General features: G+C 55.9%; 2 protein-coding genes across 7 annotated transcripts in view; both read right to left on the bottom strand.

Annotated features, from left to right (window-relative positions):
* Positions 1–3226: 3226 nt before the first annotated feature.
* GRM2 (glutamate metabotropic receptor 2) lies at positions 3227–14667 on the bottom strand. The gene is made up of 6 exons (XM_060021461.1): positions 14548–14667; positions 12292–12874; positions 8822–9659; positions 6223–7298; positions 4034–4214; positions 3227–3788 (listed from the first exon to the last, which is right to left on the bottom strand). The coding sequence occupies exons 2-6, from the start codon at positions 12739–12741 to the stop codon at positions 3715–3717; spliced, it is 2619 nt and encodes an 872-aa protein (XP_059877444.1). The 5' UTR covers positions 12742–12874; positions 14548–14667; the 3' UTR covers positions 3227–3714.
* Positions 14668–15098: 431 nt separating this feature from the next.
* The window catches only part of TEX264 (testis expressed 264, ER-phagy receptor), a 31102-nt gene continuing 24156 nt past the window's right edge, over positions 15099–22044 (bottom strand). For 4 of the 6 annotated variants that reach the window (XM_060022599.1, XM_060022601.1, XM_069541160.1 and 1 more), the window contains exons 5-7: positions 21608–21776; positions 17216–17915; positions 15100–15225 (exon numbers count right to left, since the gene is read on the bottom strand). In XM_060022599.1, the coding sequence (XP_059878582.1) occupies positions 17623–17915; positions 21608–21776 (462 nt within the window). In that variant the 3' untranslated portion in view covers positions 15100–15225; positions 17216–17622. Of the gene's footprint in view, positions 15226–17215; positions 17916–21607; positions 21777–22044 lie in introns of all 6 variants that reach the window. The other 2 variants (XM_060022602.1, XM_060022603.1) reach the window with 2 other exon arrangements.

The following is a 22044-nucleotide window of genomic DNA, read 5'->3' as shown; positions in this document are numbered from 1 at the left end:
GTGACAGACACCAACCAGCCTGCCAATATCTAATATGTGGGGAGCGTCACTATCTGGTGGAAGAACCTAGTGACTGGAATAAATAAAACTAAAACTCACAATAAAAGCATAATAATAGAGTTAACAATACACGAGAGAAGGCCAGCAGAGGGATTGGACAATATTCCGGACTAATGTTTAATATAATGAATACACTCAGATATACTCCAGTTTCTCCCTGTTAGCTGCTATAGCGAAACCTGAGGTGCCAAGGGAAAAAAATCCCACAGCTTCAGAAAACTCCAGCTTCAAATGATGATACGTCAGGGATTTCAAACCATCCCACTTGAAGATGAGGACTATCAACATCCACTGGATAAGCATGCTGCCTCCTTCTACTCCCCACTCTCCATCTCCACCACCGTAAACAACCCCCAAACCCCTATCTCTGACAGACAGCAAGGAGACCTGGACCCATAGGTAGGGACAACACCCATGCTCAGCTTGAAGCAGTTACAGACGATGGACCATCGACCCTTTGCCCCTTGAGAGACTTTAAGGGTCCAGATTCCTTGAAGGGGGAATGTTAGAGCAGGTAGATAGCTAGATGTGAACAGAGAAATGCGGACACAGGCCAAATGGCAGGAAACCACATCTTGTAAACAGTGGGGGTCCTTGGGCAGACAAAGAAAAGCAGGAACTTCAGGACTGACAGGAAACCACACATTTGGGGTGATAAGTGTCCTGGAGCCAGACAAAGAAAGGTGGGAAAAGGCGCGACTCTCTGGAATCTGAAGGTAACATTTTGCTCATTATGCTCTCATTACAATAAAATTAGCCTTGCAGATAAGAAGTTCCCATCATGCACCGACACCATGACACTAATGATCAAGACTAAAGGACAAAAATCCCTCCTCCCTTTGGGAACGTGGAGCTGGGATGAAAATCAGGGAATCCTCCCCAATGAATATTCCATTCCTTCATTTCTATACCCCACATAACTGGCTTGCCAAAGAAGCTCAGCCCAGCTAGTCACTTGAGCCTGCCCGCTCTCTGAGCATTCTGTTGCTTAAGTAAATCCTGGCTTTGCTTTCTTGACCTCCCTGTCTCGTCTCCGAATTCTTTCTGCCACGAGACAAGAACCTACTCTCCAGTAACATCCGGAAAGGGCAGGGGCCTCTGAGCCCCCACCCCTTTCAGGGCTTTGTGGACATGAATGTGGCATTGGAGAAGAGAGCAGGGACATAAACCCAGAACACTTAAGATTGGGGGGAGAACTGGGCGCTTGGTCTTAGTAATGTGTGATAAGGACTGAGAGCTAAGGAGTGAAGGACAAGAGCTTCTCCACCTTCAACACTGTCGGGGAGTGGGGATGGCAAGGGAGGAAGGAAAGGGATGTGGTCCATAGACTTGAGGACTGACCTTTAGGAAGTCTTCACCTGCCTCCAGCTCCCAGGCCTCTGGGCCCTCTCCTTGGATGGGTGGCAGGGATAGGAGAATCTTCACTGAATACACTTTGTACCTTTTTAGCTGTGAACCATGTTAATTACTACCTTTTAAAACTTATTATTATTACATTTTAAGGAAAATATACTTGAGCCATGCGAAGGAGGATTGCTTTTCAGTTGCAAGAGGAGTTGCAGAGTTGCTCAGTTGCAAAGCCCTGTCTTGGCCTGCCTAGGGCCTGGGAGGGTGGGCAAATGTTCCTTGGATCCAGTTTAGCATGAAGACCCAGAAAAGGCCACACTGGAAGCAGGGAACAGCACCACAATTCCCATGGGGCGCAGCGCCCTGATGTCTGGTCACTAGGGGCTGCACCTAGGCCTGGGTCATTCAGGGCAGGGATCTGGGGCACAGACACCCCAGTAGAGTTGCCAAAATGAGCAAGTGAAAATACAGGATGCCCAGGTAAATTGGAACGTCAGATAAACAATAAAAATGTTTAGTGTAAGTATGTCCCAAATATCACATGAGATATACTTATACCAAAAAGGTTTCCATTGTTCATATGACATTCAAACTTGACTGGGCATTCTGTATTTTATTTGGCATCCCTACACCCCAAATATTGGCTGGAGAGGAAAAGCCACTCTTGCAATTTTCTTTTTTCAGTTTTCTGTTTTCATTTCTTAAATTGTTAACCCAAATTTCCACAGCCTTACCAGCCTATAGATGCAAATGAATTCACTTAAAAATCACAAATGTCGGGACTTCCCTGGTGGTCCAATGGGTAAGACTCTGTGCTTCCAATTCAGGGGGCCCGGTGGGAACTAGATCCCACGTGCATGCTGCAACTAAAAGATCCCACATGCCACAAGGAAGAGCCTGTGTGCCATAACTAAGACCCGGCGCTGCCAAAGTAAAAATGAATTTAAAAAACAAAAAACAAATGTCCCTGGTCTGCCCGTCTCCCAGTGCAGGACCTCGTCCCTCTAAGATACCACAGTCTGAGGCCTCCCCCAAAACGTCAGTTTCCTCTGCTCCTGTGGTAGCTGCGTGCCCTCTGCCCCCTAGGCCACAGGAGGGCAGCGGTTGCTTGGCTGAGTCGAGTCCGAGCCTGTGCCTCGGCGCCCTCTGCTGGTGAGTCCCAGACTGCAAACGCGGGGGCTGCTTGAGGGCGCTGGGCTCCACAATCCCACCGCGGGGCGAGCGCCTCCAGGGATGGGAAAAAGGCCCCCTTCTCCCACCTCTCACCGGGTCCGACAGCAGATGGTCTCTCCAACTGCCCTCCCTACCTCACCTCCTCCCTCCTCACGCCCTCTTCCTGGCTTTGTTCGCACCACATGAACAGGCGATGCTCCAGCCTGTGCCTCCTCTTGGCTCCCTCCACCCCAAACGCTCAGCCTGGCTCTGAGCTGACCAAAGGCTCCTCCAAGTGCCAGGCATGCCAGACAATGGAAAAGCCCACAGTTCCCAAGGGTCACAGTCAGCTTCCCCGCCTGCTCCATCACCCACATCGTCCACGTCCTCCCCCAGACTGCCAGGTGAGCTTGTGTCCATTTAAATCTCCCATCCTCACCCCAGTAGTGCCTTGGCCTGTCTATAGCAGCTCCTTTCAAGGAAGGATGGCTTATTCATTTTCTGTGTCTCCACCAGGCGGGACTGGGTCTGTCTTGTGGCCACCAGATCCTCCTAGCATAGGCACAGAGCAGAGTGAACAAATACTGGCAAAATGAAGGTTGAGAGGCTGTGGTGGGGGTGAGGGGCCTCCCTGGATCAGAGGCAAAGAGTGATTTTTTTTTTTAATAAAGACACTTTATTTACAGATAATACAAAATAAACTACAGGACAAACTACTGTGCAGGAGGAGCGATGGCCCCCATTTTGACCCCCCTCCCCATCCCAGAATAACTTATATAAAAAATTTAAAAGGCCCTAGAAGGAGGGAGGGGCAGGGCTGGAAGCACCTTTGCTGATTGGGGATTGGGGCCTTCAGTCCTCATCCTTCCTGTTCCAGTGCAGAGTGGACCCTGGCTTGCTCCCTTCCAAGTCCTGGGCCTGGCAAGGAGGGAACACAGCTGCAAGGGCAGTTGGTGGTCGTTATAGAGGCTCCCAGACCAAGGACTCTGACTTCTGACTCTGAAGGGTTTGAGTGAATAGGTTGGTAAGTGGCACTGGGGGCGGGCACGGGGTTGGCATTATTGCAGTGCTCCAGCCATCTTCCTCCTGGCCCTGGACACGGGTCTGCGCCGGCTTCTGGGGAGCAGCCGTGTCGGGGCAGGAGTGTGGGGATCCTCAAAGCGATGATGTTGTTGAGTCCACCACCTCGTGGCCGTTGCAAACAGTGGGGACAAACTGGGAGCCAGACCCTAGGGAAAGGAAGCTGGAGGTTGGGGCCAGTCCCAAGGTCCCTTATACAGTAGGGAAGCAGGGCGGCGGAGAGCAGCTCACCATCATCCCCCACACACCCTCTCCTGTCCAGCCTCATCTAGGGGGCACTTCACCCCCAGCCAAGGAATCTCAGCAACCCAGGGAGTTGCCCCCATGATGAGGAACTAAGGTGGGGAGAGGGGGCACAGGTGTAGAGGGGTCTTAGAAATAGATGGACGCTGACCTTGGCCGAGGCTGGAGCTGGCTCTGGCAGCTGCACTGCTGAAGCGGCTGGTGGGTGCGCGGTGGCTAACCACATTCTTCTGTGGCTGGAACAGGATGATGTGCAGCTTGGGCGCGAAGAGACAACCAAGCACCACAGAGCCGCTGAGGCTGACGGACACACACATGGTGGTGGTCTGCACCTGTGATGGGAGAGGTCAAGGATGAGTCTGTCCCACAGGCCTGGGCCTGGCCCCAGGAACCCTGCCCAGGAGGTGGGGTAAGGAGCAGGGGAGACTGTAAGCATCCAACACTGGATCTTGGTCTGTCTGCCAAGCTCCAAAGAATTTTTAGGAAGGTTGGGCACAGTCCCAGCATCAGCCCCAGTGCACCGTCTTCCAGGATGACCAGAGTTCTAGCTGTGGGGGTGAACATGCAGAGTGCATGTGGGAGTGGGTGTGCAGGCATGTGTGTGTGTGCGGGTGTGTGTAGGGGTGCAGGTATGGAGTGCATGCATGTAAGGGCATGAATATCTGTACGGGGTGTGTGTGCGTAGGGGGTGGTGAGAGTGTGCAGTTGTGTGTGTAAGTATAGGGTGCATGTATATGGATGTGTGGGAAGATGTGGATGTTTGCCAGGTGTGCTGGTATGTGCACGTGTGTGAGTGTAGGGATACGTGTGTGCACGCATGTGTGTGTGGGTACTGTGTGTGTACATGCCAGGTAAGTCCTTAGCCACCTATGATTGGCATGCAAATGCAAATCATATGCAAATGCAGGCTGAGTCAGAGCAGATTCCCTCCCCAGCTCGGGCCTCCACTGCCCAGGCAGGTGGCCCAGCAGGTGCAAGAGCAGCCCACACCCAGCCGTCCCTGGCCACCGGCACTGCCCACCATACCTCTGTCCTGAGGAAAAGGGCTTTTGCAGGGGTTCTTGCCTCAATTTTCCTGCTCCTTTAATTGTTAAAATTGTCAGCTCAGACCCTGCTCTATACTCCCAAGCTGAGTGACCTTAGGCAAGGAATTGAACCTCCCTGAGTCTCCATTTCTTCATCTGGAAAACGGGGAGAGCCACAGAATTTACTCCAGAATTGTGAGGATTACCCAAGATTATCCTCTTATTGTTCAGAGCTCAGCTCACCTGTCACCTCCTTGGGGAGGTCTGCCCTGACCACTCCATCTGAAGCAGCCATTGCCCCTTGAAGCTGAGGAGACGCATTGAGCACTCAGTGCCAGTTGGAATTTTGCTAGGAAGCCACCAACTGGGGTACAGTTTTCACCTGCTTTGACCTTCCTGAACCCTACACCCCAGATCTCCTCCCCCTCTTTGCTTCACCTTTCCTGACCTCCCTGGTTTCATCTCTCAATCCCAGAGTTGCACAGCTCTGGGGGCACCACGCCACACTGCACAGGTCCAAGGGGCATCAAAGCATTGTACCCTCTGGGGCTGCTGGTTTAATAGCTCTGTCATTCCCATTCCTGCTTCACTCTCACCTCTGCCTACCTTTCCACCATGTACACCCCCCACCACCTCAACTCCAGGCGAGGGGGAGGGCAATGCAGACCCTCTGCTCCAATCAGCTTCCGTATTGGCTGCCCTCCCCACCTCCTCCACCCTACCTATTCCCACCTGCCTGTGCTGCAGAGTCCAGTTCAAGGACCCCTCTTCCAAAAAGCCCTCTCTGACTTCCTACACACTCATACACACACCACCACCACCACCACATACACACCTCCCTCTTCTGTATTCTCACTGGGGCCTTTTGTCAACCTAAACCAGTCAGCAGCTCTTTGGTCAATCACCCTGCTAGTCTGGGAGCTCCACAAAAGCAGAGACCAGGGCTCCCCTTCTGCAGCCAACCCCTCAGTGGAGCAGGGTAGAGCCTCTGCTGATTTGGACACATTTCGGCACTTCCACCTCCACCCAGGTTAGGAGATAACATCTGATTCCTGAAATCTCTTCTCAGCTCTAATTCCTCCACCTCCATGGCCATTTCCCCAGGCCCCACTCAACCTTCCCACCTTCCCCTGGGGTCCACTCCTAACTGGGCCACCACAAGCTGTGTGCTCCTGGGTGAGGATTTAACCTGTTGGAGCCTCAGAGTTATCAGAAGATTAAATGAGATATCAGGAAATAGAAGGTCCTGTGTCCCACTCCACCCTGCCCCCCACCCACCCCCAGGCCTCAGCCCACCCTGGAGCAGGTAGCTCACCCGGTAGTCACTGGAGGTGACATAGAAGATGGGCAGGAAGGCCAGCCAGATGATGCAGGTGGTGTACATGGTGAAGCCGATGAACTTGGCCTCATTGAAGTTTTCAGGGCACTTGCGGGTCTTGAAGGCATAGAGTGTGCAGAGCGCAATGAGGAGCACATTGTAGGCCAGCGAGCCCAGCATGCTTGCATCGCGGTGGTTGCAGCGCAATGTCACTACCTCCCGCCGCTCAGGGGCTGTCTCCTTGCCCGTGCCTGGTGCCTCCACCACCAGCCAGGCAGCCACGATGAGCAGCTGGCCCGAGATAAGGGCCAGACAGATGGCCACCTGCGAGGCAGGGCTGATGAAGCGTGGCCGCTGGGCTCCCTCCCGGGCCCCACCGAAGATGCGCGCAATGCGGTTGGTCTTGGTGAGCAGGGCCGAGTAGCAGACAGAGAAGGCAGTGCCCAACCCGAGGCGCCGTAAGGTGCACACCACTGTGGATGGCTTGGCAATGAGGACGAAGGTCATGCAGTAGCAGAGGAAGACACCACCTAGCAGAATGTAGCAAAGCTCCCGGCCAGAGGCCTTGACCACTGGGGTGGCATTGTGCCGCACGAAGACGCCCAGTACAAAGAGGGTGGCCAGGGCGCCTAGGCAGGCGATGGTGACAGGTCCCACGGCCCAGGCATCGCCCCAGCGGATGTACTCCTGGGGCAGCTCAAAGCAGCCAGTCAGGCTGGCATTGGGCCAGTAGCCCAGGCCACAGTCAGCACAGGTGAACTCATCCAGCCGGTACTCGTAGGGCTGGCAGGGGATGCAGAGCCAGCAGCAGACCTCCCCCGGCTGCATACTTTTCACCTCATTCTGGAGGCAGGGCTCACTGCAGCGAGAGGCGGGCAGGGGCCCGGCTGAGAGGGAGGCCCACGGGATGAGGCTGGTGTCCAGGGTCAGGCCTTCTGCCCAGTAGCCCACCTTCTGGTAGCGATAGTGCCCACTGCCTGCCCGCAGATAGGTGAAGATATTGTAGCGACCAATACCGTCCCCAAAGCGGTCGAAGCGGACCTCACTGTGGGTGTCAGCTGGGCGGAAGGGGGCTGGGGTCGAGGAGGGAAGGAAGAGAGGGTTGGATTGGTGGGTCATCCTGATGTGACCTCAACCCTAACATAGAACTCAAACCCCAAAGCTTAGGTCAGCCCTCATCCTTCTGATCCTCAACCCAGCACTAAAGCCAGCCTAACCCCAGCCATTTTTCTAAATGAGAGGCTACAACAAACCCCAACCCTAAGCCCCAAATAGAACCCCAACCTTAAAATCCAGGCACCTCCACAAACCTAATGCCCACACCAATCCCCAACCATGACTCCCAAAACCCAGCCTTAGACCTTCCAACCCAGACCCCAGACCCCAACTTTATCCCAACACACACCACAGCCCTTTCCCCAAACCTACCATGGAGACCCCCTAAGGCTAAACTTGACCTTAGGTCTAGTCCTGGTCCTACTTTTAATCCCATCAATGACATCCCCACCTCCAGCCCCGGACAGTCCTAACACTGATCCCAGTGCAAGCTGAATCCCAACCTCAGTGGTCACCTGGAACCACCAGTGTTCACCAGAATATGCTTGGCAGGCATCTCACAAATCACTCTACTCCCCATCCGCACTCCCCTGTGAACCTCACATCTCTCAGCCAGGCTCAGAAGGCAGGTACCCCTGTTATCCCATGTCCCAGTAAGAAATGGTGTTCAAGTTAGCAGATCATGTACTTAAGGCCCCATGGTGAATGGTGCAGCCTGGTGTTGAATGCAGGTCCCCCGCAGCCCCTACTCTTTCTACCCAAAAAAGTCCTCAAAATCCAACTTGAGCCCTACCATAAATTCCACTTAGCCCAGCGGGCTAAATTCAGCCTTGTTCTAATGTCAACCCAATCAGACCCAAATGCAACACTAACCCCCACTCTGATTCTCCCATAACTCTGAATGTCAGTCTTATTGGAATTACTATTCCTCTTGATCCTGGTCCAGTACTCCAAGCTTTGTCAGCCCTGGCACCCTCTCTCACTGTTCCCACAGTGATTCTTCCTGAAGCACAACGATGATTCTGAGGCATTTATTTTTCTTGAAGCTGGAACTTCTATTAAAATAACTTTTGGTTTGAAGAGACTGTGGCCACCTTGAGTGGAAAACCAAGATTAGGAATAGAAATTTTCCTGGAAAATAGTGGTTCATCCTGATGCACCTTCCTTCTGACTCTCACTGATATTTTGCTGCCTGACAATGGGCTTGAGGTCTCCTGATCCTGATCCCTACTCCCTGCATGATAAAGAGACAGGAGATAAAAGGGCAAGGCCCAAGCAGGAACCAGAGATCCTCACAGTGAAGGACCAGGCCAGACATCTACTCTCTGGAAGGAACTCAGAAAGTGGAACCTTAGTCCTGGCTCCTGTTGGAGTCCTCTCTGCCTAGCTGTCCTTGTTCTGGCTCTGACACCAGCCCCTTGGGTAATGCCCTTACTTGCTATGGGCTATGTTTTCTTAGCCGTGTACTAGAACCTGAGGGCCTGTTCCCTTTCACCCTCGGAGGGCCAGCTGCCTGGTGGACACTGGCCAGCAGCATTACCATCGAACTTGACGTTGAGCACGAAGTCTTTGTAGAGGCGGCGCCCATTGACAGGCCGCATTGCATCACAGAGGCGGGTGGTGTTGGGGCAGAGGGTGCGATGCATGTTGTGCAGCGCGTGGGCCATGGCATACACCGCATTGACCACAAACATGATCTTGGACTCTTGCTCAAAGGGCACAGCCTGCAGGGAGTGGGCTGCACAGTCTCTCTGCCGGAAGCTGCAGTGAAACCTCTGCTCCCAGAACTCGCGGAACCAGGGGTTCCGGCTGTTATTCCACGGGTCCAGGCTCCGGAAGTAGGAGGCAAAGTCGCTGATGGGGTAGGAAGCCAGCTCTATGGTGATGGCACCTTCAGCAGCGCCCTCGCTACCTGCCACCACGCTCTCCAGGGCCCCCCAGCCATCGCTGGCCACCCAGGTGAAGCTGGCATTGAGACGCTGGGTGGCAGCGAGGAGCTCGCGGGCGTCCTCGGAACGGGTGAATAGGACAGCCACGCGGGCACTGGGTTTCTGCAGCAGGGCTCGCACCACGCCCTCGAAGGCTGTGCGGCTCATAGCACGGCCCACCTTCTCCGAGGTGGCCACACAGATGTTGCGGGCACGGGCCTCTAGCTCAAAGGCTTCGATGCCTGTCTCGCCATAGTCGCCCTCGGATGCCACAGTGGACACGTAGGTCCAGTTGAAGAAGCGGAGAATCTCAGCCATGGCTTTGGCTTGGAAGAAGTCAGGGGGCACCGTGCGGGCAAAGTAGTCATAGCGGGACTTGTCACTCAGCTTGGCACTAGTGGATGCATAGCTGATCTGAGGGATCTGAAATAGCCGCAGGAGGTTGGCCACCTGGGGGAGGGGTAGAGAGGGCGAAGATAGAGACCAAGTCAAGTGCTGGAGACGGATGTGCCCCCACAGCTATTGGACCTTGGGATCAAGTGCCCATGTGGTTGTCCCTGAGGTCTCCCTCTCCCAAAAGACCTATATCTTTCTTTTTTTGTGTGGCACGCGGGCCTCTCACTGTTGTGGCCTCTTCCGTTGCGGAGCACAGGCTCCCGATGCACAGGCTCAGCAGCCATGGCTCACGGGCCCAGCCGCTCCGCGGCATGTGGGATCTTCCCGGACCGGGGCACGAACCTGTGTCCCCTGCATCGGCAGGCGGACTCTCAACCACTGCGCCACCAGGGAAGCCCAAGACCTATATCTTGTCTTGATGTGTCTTCCCCCTGGTGGCAGGGAGTTTTCTATCCCTTCCCAAGGGCTGAGAAAGACCCAGGGCCAAGGCACCAGGGTCCTGAGCCACACCTGAACCCCTCTGCTGTCTCCCTTCAGACTCATGGCAGTAACAAAGAAAGAGAGCTAAGGGAAGGCCCAAGTCCTGGGTGGAGAGAGGTTGGCCACTGGCTGCACAGGGAAAAGTAGGCCCTAGATGGCAAGTGGGATGCTCAGGGCTCTTAAGCTCTCTACCCCGGAGTCAATTCTGATGGGATGATGGAGAAAGGAGGAAAAGACTCCCCCAGGAAGACCCAGATTTGAGGGCTCCATAGCCCTGAGAGCCCAAGAGTTGGTCTCCACTGGATGCCTGAACCTGATATAAACAAGGCTTCCTTCCTACCACTGCCTGCCTGGCAGCCGATCTCCCACCCCCAGATTCCTGGGACCTGCCCCTAAGAGTGGGGTCTAGCCAAGGACCAGGTGGGATGGTGGGTAGGTAAGAGTAGGGCATGGTCCAGGTTCCACAAGCGGGAGTTAGGTCCTGTATTTGCAACTGGGACACAGGTTTTTACTCTGACAGTGTCAATGCCTTCCCTGTACTTTCTAACTCTGTGCCCCTGGGCAAGTTAGCAAACCTCCCTGAGCCTCAGTTTCTCATTCCTGCCTTACAAGGTTGATGAGCAGATAAAAATGATGTATGTGAAGCCACAATGCCTGGAAGATGATAGGGGTTTTGGCAAGAGAGAAGGGGCCAGAATATGGAGGAATCATTAACAGGCAGGTGCGGCCTATGGATAAAGGACTGAGCTTTGCTTTGACCCAGACAAGGAAAAAGCAGACTGATGTTGAGGTGTGGGCCCTGTTGCAGGAGGCAGGCAACTTGGGGTTGGAGAGAGGTAACTGGGCTCCTAGAGATGAATACATGGGGCCCTGAAGAGAATTGTGAAGAGCGGGTGCTGGGAAAGCACCCCAGAGGCCCCTGCAGACATCAGCAGGTGGGAGGCTGCCTACCCATCCCTGCCCCTGCACCCCCAGGGCTGCAGATGTAGGTGCTGCTACAGCCACACCTGTCCAAGCTACTGCTGGACACTTCCAGTAGCTGGAACTAGCAGGACTGGTAATTCATTCCCTGCAATAGGGGTATGAGCAGGCCTCCCCAACCCCAGGCCAGAAGCTGCCTTCATGGTTTAGACTCCTGCTTCCTTTCTCCTAAACAAGCCTTCCAGGTCAGAGGTCCTGGCCCTGCTTCTGATGGCAATGCCCTCTGCTGGCCTCCTAAAGGAAGCTGAGGCCCCAGACAAGGCCCTCCTTGCAACACTCCCAACCCCAATCCCAGCTCTGGCCTCACCTTCCAGCAGCCTATGTCAGGCACCAGGAAGGTAAGGGTCCACGCAAGAGGAGGAACCCAGTCAGGGACAGGGAGGATCCCACCTGGGCTAAAGCAGCCAGATGTGGCAAGGGACATTAGCTGAGCCCTCTGCTGACCCCTTATGGGAGAACAGGAGGAGGGAGGACCTGGTTCCCTCCCCTTTCCACCCCTTCAAATCCTACACCCACTGAAGACCCTTGGGTACCCTCCTCCTCACCTCCACACACATCCTGCTTCTCTTCCTTCTGGGTCCCCAACCCCTGTTTCTCTTCTCTGGTTTGCTCTTGGCTTCTATTTTCCACCCCTTTCCAATCCAAAGACAGATGAGCTGACAGTCCCGGAGGTCCTTGACTGAGAGCCCTAGGTTCATGTCTCCACTTTGTGAGCACCTGGACTTGTGCCTTGCCTCGCTCCAAGCCTCAGTTTCCTCATCTATGAAATGGCTTAATAACAATAGCAGCTAATGTTGATTACGCCGTTACGATCTGCCAGGCCCCCTCATTAAATTTCCACCACACCCCTAAGAGTGGTGAGTATTATGAGTCCCATTTTATAAGGATGAAACTGAGGCACAGAAGAGAGAAATAATGTCCAGAGTCACACAGTAAGTGGGAGAGCCAGGATTCAAAACGCCTATTAAGTTTCTTAGGGCTGTATAACATCAGATGTGTGTGTGCGTATGTGTTGGAAGTGGGATGCTTTCCTTGCACAGTCTCTAAAATTGTACTCCCATTTTGCCACAGGGGCACTTTCTTAGTCTTCTGTAAAAAGCTACTCGAAGGAAGCCTCTAGTCCCTCTTCTAATGCATGGTAGCCCAGAGGCCCTGCTCAGCAGGAATTCCAGGTCCCCACCTCTGGCCTCCCTCCCCAGCCCCCACTTAAACAGCCCCCATGTACCTGGATAGAGACATCGCTGTAGGAGCCGCCAATGACACCAGTGATGGCAGTGGGAGCATCACCATGGGTGGCATAAGAACCATCGGGGCAAACATGGCGTGAGCCATCGGCACCATGGCTGAGTGATGCACGCACGAAGTCAAGTGCCTGCTCCAGGGCATGTGTGTCCTTGGAGCAACTGTCGAGTATGTGCGCACCCAGGCGCACGCCCGGCAGCAGGCTTGGGTCATGGTTGATACGATCCAGCGCAAAAAGCATGGCCTCCAGGCGCTGGATGCCGCGATGTTCATTGACAGGACCACACTCCTCTGCTGGGCCGCCCTTCTGGTGTACCGGAAACAGCCCACCCAGAATCAGGTCCCCCTCCAGGGTCAGCACCTTCTTGGCTGGGCCCTCAGCCACAGCGCCCCACAGCAGCAGCAGAGCCAGGAACCCAAGCAGTGATCCCATGGCCCCAAAGGGGATGGATGGGTCCAGCAGACCTGGGCCTCCAGGGGGTGAGGGCAGAAGCAGCAAAGGCAAAGAGAGGTATAAATAGACCAGGAAAGGACAGACAGGAAAAGGATGAGGAGGGACCCAGCTCCTGCAGAGAGAGAGAGAGAGAGAGACAGACAGACAGACAGACAAACAGGTAGGGAACAGTGGAACCTGAGAGTGGCTACCCCTTCTGACTCTGCCTCCCCCAAACTCCTTTCCTAGGGACTGAGGAGCCAGGGAGAGGTGGTGCTCCTAACTAGGATGAGAAACTCCTGGGACACCCCTTTGGCCTGTCTCTCAGCCCTGCCCAGATCTGCGGCTGGAGATGGGCTCTGTGCCCATCCCAAATTTAGCAGAGATGGAGGATTACAGAGAGTAAAGGCCCAAACAGAAAACAGAAGACCCAGAAGAATGTCCAACACCCTGCCAAAACCTCCCGGGACCCCAAAGTCAACAGCTTTGCAGCAGAAGGTCACAGTTACAAACTTGGGAGTCCAGTCCCTATCCTGAGCCTTGGATTTCCAGAGAGGAGCCATCGCTGGCTGAGAACAAAGGGTAGTTAGTCTCCAACCTCTAAGGAAACTGAAGCCCAGGTGAGCACCCAAGGTTCCCAGCCTCTCGTTCTTAAAAAGCCATCCCCAACACCCCCTGACTGGGGAAGTAATAGAGACTCTAGGCTTTGGAAGTTAGATAGCAAGGTAGAGAGGCTGGCCCTAGAGAGGGACACCGAAGTGACCACAGGTCCTAAAGTCAACAGGGAAAGTAGATGTGAGTGTATGTGTGTGTCAGGGGTGGGGGGGCAGTCCACCTGGTCAAAATCTCAAAACAGGGCTCAAGGTGAGATTTTGGACACGCTAGCACTATATAGACTGCCGTTTGAGACTTTTTGCTTTCGTTTTCTCTTCAGCTCAGAACCAAGCAGAGAAAGTCACCATCTCGACTCCCCATCCTTGGTCTCAGGGCCCTGTCCATCCTGGCCCCGGCCCTCAGAGACCCTGCCTCCCTCTTCCACTCTGCACCCTGTATTTGTGCCCCAGCTGCCCTCCCAGACACCCATCCCACACAGGTTGTCACAATCACACAGGCTTGGGAAGGCTAGCAGAGGGAAACTGAGCCTGAAGAAGGGCAGAACTAGTTGAAGGACCCCATATCCTGGCCACAGAGACTGGGGCTCTTCACTTTGCCCCCTCAGCTCCCCAGGGTTAGTCTGCCACTGGGGCTAGGCCAGGAGAACTGTGATCCTGTGCATAGCCAGAAAGCAGCAGCTCAAGCAGGCAAACAGGAGAGAGAGGTAAGCATGAAGCCCAACACAGATGGGGACACGGACCCAGATGGGGGCTGAGGTCCAAACTGGTCAAGACCACGATCCTCCCACAGGGGTGGCTGGGACCAAAGCTCCAACAAGGGACAGAACCCTGAAGGGAGAGAGAACCCTAGAAGGGGGCAGCCTGGGGGCCTGGGCCACAAAATTCAGGGAGGGAGCGATGGAGCCTGGGAGGCTGAGACAAAGACAGAGGCACAGACAGAAAGACTGACCAAAGGACGGAGGGGCAGGAAGAACGAGGGATCGAGATGCAGAGCGTGCGTTCTTTGGGGAAGAAAGGCGGGACGTCTAGGGCTGTCTTCCCGCTTCCCGGAGCTCCTGGCAAGCGTTGTCTGGACGCCCTGGCCAGTCTCAGCCCCAGGAGCCCCAGAACTCCAGGGCCCGTGGGACCCCAGGACGTGGGGTCAGGATCGATAAGGTCGGTGGCGGCCGCGGCACCACCAGGCTTACCCTACCTTGCGCGCCCGGCTCTGGCGCGGAGAAAAACGGAGAGGAGCCGGGGGCGCGGAGCTCCAGCTCCCGCTAGAGCGCTCGCTGGCTCGCTGGCTCGCTCGCTCGCTCGCTGGCTCGGCAGCTCTGCGCTCTCCGCCCGCTCGCTCAACCTGCAGCTTTCAATCGCGGCCCGCCCCGCCCCCGGCCCCGGCCCGCCCTCAGCCCCTCCTCCATTCCAGATCTCCCGCGGCCAACCGGGCCTCCGCCTCCCCCCAGACTCCTCCAACGCTCCCCTCTTCAGGCGCACCGGCCCGGCGCTGTCCGCCGCGTGGTGCTGAATCCTCGGGCTCTCCCACCCTGTGCTGGAGCAGTTGCCTCTTGGCCCCCTCCACCCCAAGTCAGACTGCGTCCCAGAGAGCAGCGGGCATGAGGCACTGGGCTGGGAAGGTCACTGAGCCCCGGGAGGTGCGCACAGTGCTATGGGTTCCCATCTGCGAGAGCGGGAGGGCTGGCCCTAGGGTAGTGGGGTCCACTGGGAGATAGGTAAAGAGGCACGTAGGAGATAGGTGGAGCGCTTAGCCTGCTGCATCCCTGTCCTCACACTGATTCTCCGTATCCATGAACTGCAGTTCCGTCCACATGCCAGGCCTGGGGTGGGGGAATGTGTCTTCAGCCCCTAGTGCGAGCTGGGGCCTGAGTCACTAGAAGGAAGAGATGGAGTGGGGGGGGCGAGGATCAGAGGAGGATGGGACATTCTCTTCCTTCCTGCAGATGACCTTTAAAACCACTACACCCCACACACATCCAGCCCTGACCTCCCCCCCACCCCTCCACTAATCTCCACTCTCTTGTGCAAAGGGCATTAATGGCAAAGAGATACCAATCTGGGGTGGGGGGTGGGGTTGCAGGACCAGGGACTCAGGGTCAACCCTGAGGGACAGGCTGGGGCTGACAGGGGGATCTGGGAGGGAGGGGGCTGGGGAAGAGGCTCCTGAAACTGGCTGCTGCATAGGAGGGAGCAGGAGCTGGAGCCCGAGCAGAGGGAGGACAGCTCTGAGATGTTCTTGAGTCTTCTCCCCTCCTGCAGCAGAGTGTGGAAGGATACCCCTGGGTAGGGGTGGTGGATAATCTGCATCGCCACACTGTACTGAGGGATTTGGAGAGGGGGGCTGCACCCAGATTTAGCCCCAGAGCCATAACGCACGCACTAACATGTACTAAGGGGCACAGCATCTATACACGTTCCCCTGGTGCTGCCCTTTCTTCCACAGGTGTCAGTAGAGGTAAGGCTAGCTGAGATGCATGCCAATGAGCACATGCTAATCCCTGGTCCCTCTGGTACACACACCTACATATGGGCTTGGCGTTGGGGGTTGGGGGGCAGGGGGTTGTCACCAAGGAAGGACAGGTGTTTTCCCTGGACACAGAAACTGGACGCTCCACTGCTCTGGAAAGAGCACAGCTGTACAACAGACTAAGACATCAAACCCAAACAAACTCCATCGCTAATATGAGGCAAGGTGGCAGCAGGATGAGGGTACAGAGCTGTCAGACAAGGCTGGAGAGACAGACATGCTGTCTGCCAGCTCCTGCTGTTCCCACCCTCTCCGCTGTCTCAGAGCAACTGCTCCCTGGGGTAGGTGAGTGATGGCCTGGGCCCCTGGAGCAGAGGGGCTGACAGTAGCAGGGTTCTGAGGTGAGAGGAGCTGCACAGCAGTCCCAGCCCACTCACCAAGGCAGCCTCACAAAAGACATGGGGCTTTATAAACACAGCACAAGCCCAAGTGGCCATTATATGGCCCGCAGCAAGTGAGCTGCACAGTCCCGCGACAGCACATGGACATGCAGTTACACACCCAGCTATGCACAAACACACACCCAGCCTTACCTGCAGAGCTGTACATGTGGACACAGCCACACACATAGCAGTACACATAAACACACAACTGCACACACAGCTGTATACAGACACAGCCGTAATTCATAGCTCTACATGTGGACACACAGCTGTACACATGAACACATATACGTAGCTGTACAGGTGAACATGTCCACACATATATAGCTATACTCATGGACACACAGCTGCAAAGACCTATAGCTTTACATATGGACACAGAAAAACACACAGCTTTACACATGAACACACCCCGCCAAACATAGTTGTACACAGACACATAACTACACACAGACAGCTGTATATGGACAAACCCCCGAGTGACGCTCCCAGATAGCCAGCCTCACACCCCTATAATTCAACCAAAGTTAGACACTAAGCACAGCAACATGTGCACAGAGTCACATAGCCATCCACACAAGGTACAGCCACCACATAAAAGACCAAAGGCATGCGTGTGTTCGCATGCACACACGCAGATACACAGCCACTGGCAGGCACAGCAGGGATGTCCTCACCGGCTGGACAGATAACAGTGTCAGCACAGGCACACTCTAGCCACAGACACAAAGGCATCCCTTGGAAGCAGACTGAGGCAGGCTGTGAGCTCCCCACTCCTGAGCCCCAGAGGGCACCCCATGCTCAGCTTTCACACCCCTTGTCCTGATCTGCCTGCTCTCCAGCAGCCTGGGGGAGCCTCTGGGGCTGCTGCAATGGAGGGGCAGCTGTCAAGTGGGGCCAAAGAACAGGGAGTGAAAGGCCTCCAATTCCCTCTACCCGCCCCCCCAGGGTACCTGGCCAAGTTCTTTCCTCTCCTCAGGTTGGGGGTGCTCCTGCCCACTCTGCGGTCCCCAAGAACCAGAACCATTGTGGAACAAACAAATGCACAGTACAAATCCAGGTAAAACAAAGAAAAGCATTTGCTTTATTCTGGGTCCTGGAAGCTCCAATGTGAATCTGAAAAAAAGATGTAACAGGGGTGGCAGCCGCAGGGGCTCGGTGCCAACAGTCCCGGCTCCTTTGGCTCTGGGAGCTGAGAGGGCAGTGAGGAGAAGGCTTAGCCAGAGGCCCAGGGCAGTAGAAGTCAGGTCTGCTTGAGACCCCTGGCCCCAGCCTGAGCCTGGGAGATGGAGGAAGAAGAGGACTGAAGAGGCTGCTCAGTTCCTTAGCAACTGCACCACAGGAAGGTGCAGGCTGTGGGTTACTCCTCGCCCTTCTCAGGGGTACTGGGCTCCCGGGGCCACTTGGCAACCCCAAGGGGTTCAGCCTCAGGGCCGACCCTTGCCTCCCCAAGGGGTCCCTCGCCCTCCAGGTCCAGCTCCTCAAAGGAGGAGCCGCTGGCACCCGACTCGCTGTAGCTGTGCTCACTGCGGGTGTCACCATCATCCCAGCCACGGCTGCTCACCCCTGGGGACAGTGTGGCAGCTGAAGTCTCCCGGCTGCCAGGACCCACCTCCAGGCTTACAGAACTTGTGTCACTCATCGTGTCAGTTCCTGAAGGAAGAGGGAGCACAGGTTAGCTAGGGCCCCCACCCCCTCCTCCAGGGAGAGGACTGAGGCTCTCCCACCAGCCCAGCAACTCAGCATACACAGTGTGCTCATGAATAATAAAGCTGCCCCGGCTCAAGAGGCTCATTCCAGCTGCCCTCTGCCCTGTCTTGAGCTGCATTGGCAGGGCAGAGGGACAGAACAGGGAGGGAGTGAGGGAGGACAGCCTGCTGTATACTCCTCTCCCTACCCTGAATTAGCCTCAGCTCCCTGCACTCCCACAAAGCCTGCTGCCCCCCAGCCCCCAACAGTCCATTAAGGACCATTCAGCCCCAACCTGAGAAGCTGAGGGTAGGACAGAGATTTAAGTAGTGTCCCCTCCTCCACCCCCTATTTCAGGCTTGGAGAGAGGTTTCTCCAAGGCCAGAACACTGCCCATAAGGCCTGAGGACAGGAGAATGGACCAGGAGGCCTGCTCTCCTGTGTCCCTCCCCCATGCAGGGCTCCCCAAGGGGCAGCCATATCCCTGCCTCTGGCCCACACTGAGCCTCAGTTTGAGGAGGAGGCTGGGGCAGGAGTGGGATGGAGAAGTCCTGAGAAATCCTCGACCAATTACACGGGAGGAGGGTGTTGGGACGAAGCATTTTAAGGACTTTCTTCTTCTATGCCTGGGTCACCCCAGAGAAGTCCTTACTCATCCCCAACCACTAGTGGCTCCTGAGCCACAAAGCAGCAGAAGGGACCATGGGAGAACTCTGCAAGTGGCTGGAGTGCCCTGAGATGTCTCCCAGCCTGCTCCTCCCACCCCCAACACGTCCTCCAGGGCAGGTTCATCTGCCCTGCTCAGGAGCAGCCCCTCAATTCACCTCCTCAGGTCAGAGGCACTGACAGCAGTTGGGGGTGGCAAGGAGGAGCAAAGAGCTCAGGCCTACTGTGCGTAGGAATCCAGATTGAGAAAAGGCGGATATGCTTCCCTTCCTGTGTGAGAGGGAAGGGGGCAGCTATCAAACATCACAGAAAGTGACGGGTGGGCCAGCTTCCTCAGATCCTGTCTCCATGGTGATTGAGCCCCGAGCCCGGCACAGCTGGGGACTGCTTGGCGTTTGGGACTTGGCCTGGAACTTTCACTGAACCTCAGCTGGAGCCCAGGGTGAGGGGTGGGGTGGGGTGGGATCTGCTCCCTCAGCCTCCTCGGCCCCAAGATGACCTCTGGGACCTACTGACAGAGGTGAGATGAGCCCTATAAGTGCCAGGTTGCTGGCCCAGGGCCCTCTTCTTGCTGGGGCCTCAGTCATGGCTCCCAGAGTGGAGGTATTCAAGAGTGAGCCAGGACTACTCCCTGAATTATAGGTGGTTCCCTCTGACCCTGGGGCAGGACTCCAGCCCCTCTTTCTTGCCTTAAATAATAACTGGTGCCCTAGAGGCTGCAGGCCTGAAAGGAGCAGAGGAGGGGGATAATTTCTCCCTGGCCCCATTAAGTTCAATCCACCCACCCACCCAATGGCTCTCTCGGGACCCAGGTATGGGAACCTGCCTGCTTGCCAGCTAGCTGCCTCCTCCCTCTCCCAGTTCCTAGGCTAGGAATGATCAGAGGAAGGAGCCCAGGGGTGCCCCTTCAGGCCAGGGACCAGCATGCTGGGATGAGGACAGCCTCTGGGCACATGTGGACACTTCTGGCAAAGGAGTCCAAGGCAGGGAAGTGGCAACCCTCCAGCTCCATCAAGGTCTGCACAGGAGGAAGTCCAGAGTCCTGGGTCTGTGTCCCAGGGCAGAAGAGGCCAGGCAAGGCAGGGTAGCACCTAAATCCCAAAGGCTGCTGAAGCAGAGAATGAAGCTGCCACCTCACCCCAGTCCCTCTCTCCTCCACTGCCCACAGCCAGTGCAAGAAGATCAAATATTCATTGCCTCTCTGGAGCTAAATAATACATCAATGTAATAACAGGTGCAAGGCAGCTAATCACCCCCCTTTCACCTCCCAGCTCAAGCGGGGGCCACAGCAGGGAGGCAGACAGGGACAGGCCAAGCCTTGGGCAGACAGGCATCCACCACACACTGCTGCGCAAGTGGCATGTACCTGGCAAGCAGACACCCAGAGTCCGCCCCAGGTGCCAGGGCAGACCCTATCAGAGGAGAGCAGACCCCTTGTCCCCACTCCAGGGAATGGGTGGGCAGGCTGGTGGGTAGGACAGGCCAAGGAGCCGGGGGCGTGGGAGCTAGGTTGCAGCCAGCTGTAGTGGGTGCCAAGCAGTCCTTCAACACCCTGGCAGGCGGTGTTTGAAAGAGAAGCTGGGTGGGGGGGAAAAGAAAAGGGGTGCAGGTAGCTGAGGGAGGTTGAAAGAAGGTCAAGGTGCTCCCCTCCTGCCCTGGGGACTGCCTTGGCCTGCTGACCTTGTAGTATGTCCTGTGCCCACAGTAGGGGCACTGAAGAGTGTCTGCCAGGCACTACCAGGCCAGTGGAAGCAGTGCCCCATGGAAGTAATTAAGTGGCAGATGAAGTTAACTGTGTTGGACATGGCCCCTAGGGAGTGAAGGCTGCCTCCCAGTACCCACCCCCTGCCCCCGCCAACACATGTCTCTCAGGGTGACCTTGGCTGTTGAAGATTGGATGGACAGAGAGAGTCTCCTAAAGCAGGAGGTGAAGAGGGACAGTCACTCTCCTCCCAGCCCTGTACCACTGCCACAGGTCATGGACCTCCAGAGTCACATGAGGCTCCACCAGCATGGCCAAGCCTTAGACCCTCTAAGACCACTTGGGATGTTACCAGCAGGTCCCCTCGCACCTGGGGACAGCTCAGGGTTACAAGAGGTCACGAAAGGGGGTGGGCTGAGAGCAGGCAAGCAACCTACTGGCCTGGACCTGGGGTAGGAAGGCTGGCTCTGATGGAAGGGGCAGGGTGCTGATCTCCTGGCTCCCCTCTGCATGCTCTCTGGTTCCTCTTTGACTGTTTCATTGATTTATTTATTCTTGGCTGCATCGGGTCTTAGCTGCTGCACGTGGGCTTTCTCTAGTTGTGGAGAGCAGGGGCTGCTCTTCGTTGTGGTGCACAGGTTTCTCATTGCAGTGGCTTCTCTTGTTGTGGAGCATGGGCTCTAGGCACATGGCCTTCAGTAGTTGTGGCTCGTGGGCTCTAGAGCGCAGGCTCAGTAGTTGTGGCGCACGGGCTTAGTTGTTCCGCGGCATGTAGGATCTTCCCGGACCAGGGCTTGAACCCGTGTCCCCTGTATTGGCAGGTGGATTCTTAACCACTGGGCCACCAGGGAAGTCCCCCTGTTCCTCTTCGGAAGGAAGAAAGCAGCTGGCTCTGGGTGGGGCCCCATATTGGGGAACACCTTGTTCCTCTCCTTACCTTCCATATCCAGAGCCAATCTCACTTCCTGACGAGCCCACCCAAGTGATGCCTTTCCTGAGCAGCCTCAGCCCCCTCCCATGAGCATCCAGCTGTCTGTGATCTGTGTTTCCAAGGGTACTCCTGCTGCATCTGAAGGGAATCCAGGCAGGGTCTTTGTATCTGCATTGCCAAGGGTAACGTGTGAAGCCACACCTACACGGATCTGCGTGTCTAAGAACAAGTAACTCTGCACGTGGGTAGACGGGCCCCTTCTTCCACCTCTGTGAAGCTTCGCCTGGACACCCACAGTGCGACCCAGCCAAGGAGGAGGCCCCACTCTCTTCCCCCCGCAACACCCCTGCCCCGTACCTGTGCCATCCACGTGGGCATCAATGGCCTCTGCAGGGCCCCGGAATTTCCGCTCTGTCTCCTTCACCTCAGGCACATAGAAGTCTCCCTGCCGTGCCAGTGGGCACATGAAATAGATCTGGTCTTGCTGGTAGATCTCCAGCCGTGGGTGGGCACACAACTTCCGCTCCTTGTGGGAGAGCGCGAAAGGCGGAATGAGCCCTACAGGGCCTCTGGCCCACATGTCCCTGAGTGGCCCCAGGAACTGTCCATTATTTATTCCCTCCCAGGGGGCTGGCTCCGCTTCCTGCCCCAATCTCCCGAAGGCACCCACACAGCATCCTAAGGGCAGGACCTCATACTCCAGGGGGCAGTGGTCTGAGGACCTGGGAGTCCTAGGACAGGTGCTAAAAGAACCCAGGAGCCTGGCACTGCTAATCCTGGGACCAAAACGCTGT

This window comes from Delphinus delphis, chromosome 10 (genome assembly GCF_949987515.2).
Source record: "Delphinus delphis chromosome 10, mDelDel1.2, whole genome shotgun sequence".
NCBI classification, from domain to species: domain Eukaryota; kingdom Metazoa; phylum Chordata; class Mammalia; order Artiodactyla; family Delphinidae; genus Delphinus; species Delphinus delphis.
This window is presented reverse-complemented; position numbering and strand designations above follow the sequence as displayed.